Raw genomic sequence first — 10,042 nt, 5'->3', positions numbered from 1 at the left:
AAGAAGCAAAACGGAAATTTAAATTTATTATAAATTTATTAAAAATAAGTAGGTGCCCAATCATCACCGAACCAATACAACATAGGCACTTAAGTTAAATATACAATCAGTATATCAATTTCCAACTGAGAAAATGAAATAATGTTCCTTATAAATTCTCTGTAAAAGTAATTTGTAGAAAAGAAATAAATAAGCAAGACATTTTGATTGGTTCCTTGGATACATCGCTTGCAAGAAGCTTTTGTTTTTAATACTTATAGACTTATTCAGTGTCTTCAAACAAAAGTTTTAGATTTCCATTTCAGAATTTTCAGTAATCCATATCTATTCCTCCACATTAAAGGGAACATTCAATCACTGGCACTTATTTATAAAAAAAATTATAAGCTTGAATACCCATCAATACACCCTACCAAATCCTTTACACAAGTTCATCAAGATGATGATTGGAAACAAAGCATTAAATACCAATCATATATGCAATGGGAGTAATTCACAGATTAACACAAATTTGTTGGGTTCGCATGCTCCCATTCAATGAAGTATGGGGATGGTAGATTGACGCAGACTTACTCCCACAAGTAAAGAGATTGTTTCCGAGATTTAAACTCACAGTCTCATAGTTACTATCTAACAACCTTACCGTTTCGCTAAGCTCACCATGTTCAATGGGATATAAACATCCATCAAGTCAAATTGACACGAGGCAAAGAAAACACGAAAAGAGAACCTTCCCACACTTAAAATATAATTGCACAAAGGCTTCTAAATTAACATTAATCTTACAAGCAAGGTTCCTCTAATTACCATCATATTATGAAACAAACTAGTGCACTTTTGTAATTAAATCAAAATATTGTATGGGGAAACCAGCACAACAAAAAGATAAAAAAATCTCGTTACAATAATGTCAAACTCTTCTTAAACATGTCAAAATCTTGTTGATTTAACATTGGCCTTAAATGCAGATTGCAGAGTTAACAATTAAATAAAATTTCCATACTGGTAAACAAAATGGTTGCTTAATTTCCAAGTGTCTCTATCTATCTGTTCCAGATAAAAGAAGGAAAATGATCCCTGAAAGAATAACATAGCACCCAAATAAGGTAAACAAGGGAGTAAACACTTTATAATGACAACAAGTAACATAAGCACAACCCCTTTTTTCTAATTCTATTTAGACCAAAAAAATCATAACATCGGACTTTTTTCAGAAGAAAACTTATTCCATACAACAAATACCATGATTTAACACACATACATATATATATGTTTAAATAAAACTATAGTTTCCACTTCAAATAAAACAAAAGACTTTTTTCTGGCCTTGTCAACAGATGGAAAACAAGAACTCAAGACACTGGCACACCATCGGATACGTGTTTATCTATGTCACCAACCCACCAGTGTCAAAATCATGTACCAGTACAGTAACCTTCGAGCTTTGTCCATGCTTCATTGGTATAAACATGTTTAAAAAGAGTTTGATGCTGACTGTTAATGTTTACTCTGAAAGAAGACAACCATTTTTGACATTTTTACATTTTAAAAACTTTGGTAAAACACAAGGATGATGTCCAGTGTATGCAAGCATGTGGTTCACCTATTCGGAGCAGAAGAATGCTCATAACTTTAACGACCCCTAAATTTATTACAAGGTAAGATTTTTTTCTGACTTTTCTATGGTGTCCTAACATAGGGGCTGCTATTTCAGATATGTAGAAAGTTAACTGAATGCTCTTGAATCAATCTTGAGTTATTTCTTTTTTTTCCTTGTATTTGTTTTTTGCTACTTTGGATATGTTTCCATGCCTCTATAGCATATCCTCTTTGCATAATGCACTTGTCCATCATTTCTGTTCTCTTCCAGGCCACTCTATTTCCTAGAAGATACATTTTTGAGGAATCAAAATGATAGGAATACTCAAGATTTACAATCTCTCCTCCAAGAAAATATCAATCTTTCATCTATTCCACCTTAGGAGAATTTGGACTCCTCACCCTTATAGTGGTTACTTTTCAAAGTCATTCTTCTGTTTCTTTAATTCATTCTTCTAATTGAGAGAGTTTTACCCAGATAAGCGTATCAGAAAATCTAAGCTCCTTTTTTATAATGAAAGAAGTATCACTGGATGAGAAGAGAATATCCAACGCGCCTTCTAAGGTGAAGTCAGTATTGAATAATATTAATACTAATAATACTAATGATTTGATGCAGACCTAAGACTGATATCACCCCTAATAGTCGTGTTATGCGCAGAACTTGTTATACAACCTATTTTCAAATTGCTGAATTTCTAATCATTTGAGCCAGGTTGTTCAATGTTTGTGGTGAATCTCGTGTTTTTCCCTAATCTAGACACCTTGTGACAATTGGTTTAAAAGGCTGGAAAGATGAAAAGAGGTCAAGATTTTGTGGAACTGTTCTGTTATCACTATTCTATGGTCCATCGGGTTATCGGGATGTTGAGGGAAAGACTTTTGTTTTTTGCCTTCATTTGCCCTTTCGTGCTCAGACCATGGTCTTTTTAAGATGTTAGCTGACTCAGAATTGCACAGAGATTGGACTGTCATTATGCACTGTTATTCTTGACTTTTGTTTTACTTTTTATTTGCTTGTATTTAATATAGTACATGCTTTGGCGTAGTTTGCTTGTGAAGGACATCTTATTCTCCTATTCCTATCCTTAGATATCTCTTCATTCTTTCCTAATGAATTACATTTTTCTATCCAAAAATAAATCTTATCCTTCCCGTGCTGTAATTTTCTCCTTTATAATTACATATTATATATATATATATATACATAAAGACACGCTGATAAAAAAATCTCTATTTGAAATCTTTGCTCTAGCATAGTAAGAATCCTATATGGTGCATATACATTTATAATGACTTGGGTAATCCTTCCCCTATGAGTGAGGTTTTTGGTGGAGTTAGGCCTAATTGCTCTAACAGAAAATTATATTAGATCTGGGCATTCATCAAGCATGAATATAGTTCCTTTCTTCAATTCAAGTGTTGATGCTTTTTAAATCAAAGAACAAAATTCATATAGAAAAAGTTTTATGCAGAAACAAAAAGACCAAACAAGGAGTCATAAGCATCATCCTTATGTTAAAAGTAGAAGAGTTACCTCTGAACATAAGTTACATCACAAAATAAGACTCCCGTGCTACATTCAAGACTCCTGTCTGATTTTTAGCTTCTTTGATTTTTTTATTTTTTGGACAGTGTCCACGGTTGACCTTTCCCCACTAACAGCTTGCTCTAGCAGCATTGGTTCAGATTCACTTTCTCTCTTCTTCGCACTCCTGTACCATTTTTTTTAAAGATAGCTGAGCACAAACATATACACTTCAAAACATATTATGGTGACCATATGAATATAAGAAGAGAAATACCTGTCGGTATGGTTAGAAACCTCCAAGTTCCTATCCAACCAATTAATGCTGCCTGTGTTATCAGTATCCAGCGCGCCACAAATATGAAGTATTTCCTCATCAAAGCTGCCAAGATTAATCATTGACATCAATCATGTGACTAAATGCTCAACTCATAACCCTTGTGAGTTTAAATTCTAATCAGGGTCATTGTAATGCTATTTTATCAACAAACAAGCAAGTGCCAAGTCGTTGTAGTAACAAAAGTTTTTTGCCTTGCAGTAAAGGGATAGTTAAAAACTCTTCACAATAAACCCTTGAAAAAAGATCAATACTATCAATAACAATGCATATTCCTTTGGAACCATTCAAACTACCAGCAGATAAAAATACTGTTCTAACAGCAGATGAATCAAATAAATAAGCTTTATGAGGCCACACTCTATGTATTAATCACTTCACAGCAAAAAGTATCTCGGCCACAGATGTTGCAAAACTGTGTGAGGAAAAATAAAAAGGAAAGGTAGTAGCTTGATAACCCATGCGAGCAAAAGAGGTGAAGTAAAATGGAATATGCATAGAAGACTGCCTAGACATATGGCATCAGGGGAGACAGAGTGAGAGTGGTATTCTGTTAGAGCAGAAAGGGAATAAATGTGAGGAGAAAGCAGAGGAGAGGGGTAGGCAAAAATTCAGCGGGATTCAGGAGGAAGCTAGCCCTGCAAAGAGCTAGCCTCGTTGCAGTAATTTCTATCTTATTTATTATATTTCCATCTTCAGTTTTTGTTATTCTGGGTTTCTTTATCGGAATGCAAATAATATCCGATATTTAGTTTCTATTCACTGCCCAATGAGTGATAAAGCTGCCAGTAAATTGACATATGATCAACAAATTGAGCAAAAACAATTTACATGTGTCATTTGTTCTACTTATATTTATAATCAATTAAAAACAACCAATAGTAAACAAGAATCTCTTTGCCTGCATCATTCTCTGAGAAGAGATATGACAGGAGTGGATCAGTATACAATTACAGATGTAGACAACATCAACATGTGAATTCTGAGAATTGGGCATGTCCCTCAAGAGCAACTTCATATAGTTTTGAAGAAAAAAGTGGTTTATCATCTTTATTTATATTTCTTAGCTTTTCTGTTATCCCGCACGTTTACTCATACTATCTAGTATTTTGTCTCTAATAAAAATTCCTTCCCTGCTTAAAATAAATGATTCTATTTCCTTCTAATTTGATACAAAAGCAACCCACAAGTACTAAAAAGCAATATTTAAATATTTAAAACATGACATTATAGAATACCTAATGCATAAGATGGTTCCAGTGCCCTAATTAAAATGGCTCTACAAATACAAAACCATAGAAGCAATGAGTCAAACCTTTGCATAACTATGCATATGATTTAATTTAAACTCTTCTCTGATGAATTCAGAAACAGCTAATGATCATAAACAGTTGCACAAAGTTGTTAAATCTTAATACTCATAAGAATGTGTACTCAAGGTGTTTCTTCATTGCATCAATTAAGATAGGCAACATTACTAACCTTATGGGATGGTTAATATAGCCCTGCCCTAATGCAATATATCTAAACTTCAAGACAATCAATTCCACTAAGTTGAGTTGAAAATTAGACTTAAAGTGAGACAGGGGCAAGGAAAATCTAACATACTATTGCAATAGTCTCTTATTCAAGGCAAAAATGCAATAATACATTGAACACATCTCATCTCATTTGAAGAAATTTAACAGTATCTCACCTCTTGACTAAAAATCGTATTGTTGATCCGACCTTTATCACATGTCGCTTGTGAGATTTGCTTGCATACACATCTTGGCCACGTTTCTGGAAGAAATAACATAGCAAATATGTATACTATATCAGTACTAAATTCTTAGAATGACAAGCATAGTAGAGAGAAACTACTAAACATTTTTGTGAGACACTCACAGTTTTGTATACTAAATCATCCCTGATGAATTTCTCAGTTATAATTGCAGAAGAAAAGCCAAGCACAACCACATGTATGGATTCTTGTGTAAGTTTAACTACCTTCCCCTCTGAAAGCAGCAATATGTAACTTACTAAGGAATGGAATTATAGGGAGTAGCAAATCTGAGAGAATACTTTAAGATGTGCTTACACCGCAACAAATAAAATAAAGAGAGAGAAAGATGGTCACGAGAAGGATTTTGACTACCTAAATGCATATCTGGCTTTGGAGAAAAAAGTAACAAATTGACCTTTAGATTAACACCAAAATAAGGATGAACCCCAGGAAGAATCTTTGCACACTTATCCATAGAATTGACATCATAAGCCAATACAACACCATCAAAGCTTTCATTGTACCTGCAAGCACAGCAAGACCAACATAAAACTATGTAAACAGCAATTATCATAAATCTAACTAGTATCCTAACAACAATATAATTACTACAACCAAATTGATGAGATGTGGATCTGTGACATTTAAATGAGAAATGATAATAAATATATTTAGAACTCTAACTAATTGATACATGAAAGTAGCTCCTGCAATTATGTAGGTCTCAACAGCATAAAGAGTGCAACGATGACAAAGATAAAGCCTAGTTAAAATTGACATTATTTAAAGATAAACTTATAAGTTAAATAGGTGAGGAAACATACGTGAAAAGCAAAGAGCTGAGCTCACGGAGAAGCGCTTGGGAAACATCTCTACTTTTTGAAGGATGGATATATACTACTAGATTTGCATTTGAGACCTTCAATCCTTCCATTGGTAGTGATACTTATAAGGAACAATATACAAATTTATGCTCAGTTAACCTCCACCAACACTTCTACAAAAATGGACATAAAGAACAAAGTTAAGAAGCATGTTTATGATTTCACAAGTTATGTGTTTTGTGTCATGTAGGGAAATTTTACAATACCACTAGGTGGTATTCATACCCCCAAGTGATGTAACATAAAGCATTTTTAACTTAGCTTCATAGAATAAACAAAGCTCGTTGCACATCACATGTGTGCACATCTCTCACATCTGATAGAGGCAAGTATGTGGCAGAATCACAGAGTATAGGCGTAATAAAACAAGGTGAGTTTGGTAGAGCTTCTGAAATTATATTATAATCTCGACAAAATAATCTTCAGCTCCCAAAATTGCTGTTTTCAAAGTAAAAATAGGTGAAATCTTTTCCACAATAGTTGCCAAACATGCTTAAACAATGGGCATAGCTTTTAATGCAAATAAAAGCCTTTTTTCCACCCAAAAAAAGATCCACCAAACACACAAGGGCATAGCTTTTTAATATTTTCCTTATATTTTTCAATCTTCGTAATTCTTAAAAACCGAATAGACTTGGATTAAAGCAGTCCAAATCAGTCTAAACATGCAAACTGCTACAAGGGTTAGCCAGGACCTGAGAAAAGGCTAGTTCTCGGTCTAGCATGAATACCAATGCCTTAACCAATTTGTTTATAATAGGGTTTTAATTTAGTGTCCCTTACATTGTTGTGACCCTGATGCATGAGTTCAAATCCTAGAAACAGTCTCCCGAGAGCCGACTTTAGATTATCTTTACTTATTATAATAACTTTTGATACACTCTTGTATCATCTAAGACTGAGTCACTATGTTTAGTAACAAATAGGAATCTAAAACAACAAATACGATAATTCATGAAAATATATGAATAAATAAATAATAAAAAGAATCATGAATACTCTTGACATCATAGAAAAAACAAGCAAATTTTCAATTAAAAAAATACTAAAACAAAAAAAAACACTTGAACAGAAGACGGTAGCTTTGAACGGAGCATACCGAAACGGAGCAAAAATCCACCGGCAACTGAGCGATGAGAAACGGGTTCTGCAGAAGAGAAGCGTTTCAAGTATATTTATACTTGGAAGTGATGGGTCAAACCGTTTTGTGGTGGGTTAACGGGTCGAACCGCTAAATAAGAAACGAAATGTGAATGTGTTAGGAATTGAATTAGGGTTTTGTTAGTTTTAGTGTTTTTGTATTTTCTAAATAAGTATAATAATAATATTAGATATTGGGTTGGGTAATTAAAATGAGGTTTGGGTTGGAAACTAAAAAAATAGTGGGCTTACCTCATTTATGAAATTGAATAAACCATAAACCATGTTTTAACATTCATAACCCGTTAGTTTTTAAAATGTTAAAATTATTCTTTATCTATATTTTAACATTTGTCTTTCAATTAGTTAATCTTCTTCATATTACTTTCCTCATAATCACCTCAAACGCAATAGTATTTCAAACAAATCACCCATTAATTGGGTTTATTTTATCTTACACAGATAATATATGAGTTTTATATATTATCATTGCATTATTTAATATTCATATTTAATCGTTATTTACTCTTTATTCATTCATGTATTACTTTTTATAACAACTCTTCAAATTTGGATTACATTAATAATGAGTTTTATAATATTTATGTATTGTTAGTGTAAGTATTTATACACACGTACTACATCATTCAACATTCATTTGTATTATTCTTTTTGAAAAGTTAATGATGATTAAATATGAATGATAAATGATATTATGACAATATATAAAATTTATACATCCTCACTAAATACATTTTTTTCTCCTCTTGAAAAACATTTGAATGCATAAAAGTTCATTCTCCCTAGTTTTGTTTTTAATACATTTATTGTATTTTCTCTCTCTCCACATTTGTTTTCACTCATTAATTACTTAACTTTTCTTCTTCAAATACTATTCATCTTCTTTAGGGATGATAATGAATACCAAATCTACAGTTACTCATCTGAACTCAACTTGAATTTAATGGGTTAAACTCGTTGTTATTGAGTTCGGGTTTTACCCGATGTTAATTTTCAGGTTTGGTACATACGATATCATACCACGTATTTGTCTCAATTAATATATGGAAATTGAATACATGAATATACGTAAATCATTTAGAAAATATCTTCTCTGACCCTAGTTTTGTTACATAATTAGAAACGGTAGAAACAATTAGCCATCTAGCCTTTGAGCAGCCATCTTCGCCTTCATTTCTTCTTCGCCATCTTCAAAGTTGGAACAACCAAAGGAATAGGCAAATGAATAATCATCTTCAAAGTTTAAATTCCATCTTCTCCGGTCGTCTTCCTCTTCTTTAGTAGCCTTGCTTCTTCATCTTCAAAAGGAAAGAACAAGGTGAGTTCTCATCTTTCATTTCTTTCTCTTTGATCTTTATAACTTTGTTATGTCTTCTTTGTCTTAGCCCAAAAATCAATTTTTTTCTATTGAAATTTAAATATCCATTGAAGGGGCAGCAACATTGTTAGGAAGTGACAAACTATCCATTATATATGGAGTAGCACTAGAAATCTTATCCTTTTCAGATTCAATATTTCTCAAAATTGAAACATAACCCAATATTGATTTTTATTTTCTTGACATTAGTATTACTTTTAGACTTCATACACCTATCTATATATATATATATATATATATTTTCAGATTTTAATATCAATATTCTAAATAAATCATATTATTGTTATAGAATAAATTACAATTACTTTATAATTATACTTAATATTGGAACTTGGAATTGTTTGTTATATATATTTCATGCTAACTGGGATGATAGGAATTGTTAATTGTTATATGTATTTCATTCTCTTTCATATAAAATTTGAAGAATGAATCCTCTATCACTAATTATTTCATTATCCATCCAACCAGGGACAATGGATCTAGTAAATACAACAAATATAAATGTGGTTAGTACCCAACACGCTTCACAAGGAAGTTCACATTACGTAAATGTGGAAAGTACTTCTAATCTTACACCTGAGCCTTCTAATATTGGACAAGATGATAATCCAGAATAAACAACATAATCAGCACCAAAGAAATATAGAAGTATGGGGTAGGAGCATTTTTAAAAAGATTAAAATGAATGAAGTTGACAAGGCTGAATGTAAGTATTGTAAGAAACAACTCGACAGAAGTTCAAGAAATGGAACAAAACACTTGCACAACCATATGAGAACATGGCAAATTAAAAAATGAGGCCCAAAATTGACATTGTGTGACCCATGGTAAATAATATCCATGTTCATCACTTTCACACTTCCATTTTTGCTCCATCACTGCTTTCACGTTCACCACTCTCCAAAAATTACTTCTTATTCACTTCATCACCTTCACACTTTCACACCATGGCTCCAATTTAAAAGCTTAAAAGTTAACTATCCAGAAATCACTTCTTCACTTTATCATAATCTAGAAATCACTTCATCTATGTTGAAATCCAAGATTCTTCATATATTGGTAAGAAATCACTTCATCTCGTTTTTTAATTCTATAATTTTGTTTCAAATCACTAATATGGAGAAAATCAGCTCTAATCCCTAATTTTGGGCTTCACGTGGAAATTCACATCACGTAAATGTGGAAAGTATTTCCAATCCTACACCTGAGCCTTCTCATATTGGACAAGATGATAATACAAAATCAACAACATAACCAGCACCAAAGAAACATAGAAGTGCGGGGTAGGAGTATTTTCAAAAAGATTAAAGTGAATGAACTTGACAAGGCTGAATGTAAATATTGTAAGAAACAACTCAACAGAAGTTCAAGAAATGGAACAAAACAT

General features: G+C 32.4%; 1 protein-coding gene across 2 annotated transcripts; it reads right to left on the bottom strand.

Annotated features, from left to right (window-relative positions):
- LOC109354826 (DNA-directed RNA polymerase I subunit rpa43) lies at positions 720–7,305 on the bottom strand. 2 transcript variants are annotated; one of them, XM_019597575.1, is made up of 8 exons: positions 7,213–7,304; positions 6,054–6,226; positions 5,602–5,753; positions 5,352–5,461; positions 5,161–5,246; positions 3,405–3,509; positions 3,137–3,314; positions 720–1,077 (listed from the first exon to the last, which is right to left on the bottom strand). In XM_019597575.1, the coding sequence occupies exons 2-7, from the start codon at positions 6,161–6,163 to the stop codon at positions 3,182–3,184; spliced, it is 696 nt and encodes a 231-aa protein (XP_019453120.1). In that variant the 5' UTR covers positions 6,164–6,226; positions 7,213–7,304; the 3' UTR covers positions 720–1,077; positions 3,137–3,181. The 2 variants fall into 2 exon arrangements, with proteins under 2 accessions (XP_019453120.1, XP_019453121.1); XM_019597576.1 differs by lacking the exon at positions 720–1,077 and adding an exon at positions 1,822–1,883 and having other exon boundaries at positions 7,213–7,305.

The sequence above is a fragment of the Lupinus angustifolius genome, chromosome LG08, assembly GCF_001865875.1.
Source record: "Lupinus angustifolius cultivar Tanjil chromosome LG08, LupAngTanjil_v1.0, whole genome shotgun sequence".
Lineage (NCBI taxonomy): Eukaryota > Viridiplantae > Streptophyta > Magnoliopsida > Fabales > Fabaceae > Lupinus > Lupinus angustifolius.
This window is presented reverse-complemented; position numbering and strand designations above follow the sequence as displayed.

Excerpts from the sequence above, each read along its gene's own strand:
- LOC109354826 (XM_019597576.1), bottom strand. The coding sequence starts at position 6,163 with ATGGAAGGATTGAAGGTCTCAAATGCAAATCTAGTAGTATATATCCAT. Across the intron at positions 5,462-5,601 it reads AAAGCCAGATATGCATTTAG|AGGGGAAGGTAGTTAAACTT; the intron begins GTAGTCAAAATC and ends TGCTGCTTTCAG. Across the intron at positions 3,315-3,404 it reads GTTTCTAACCATACCGACAG|GAGTGCGAAGAAGAGAGAAA; the intron begins GTATTTCTCTTC and ends AAAATGGTACAG.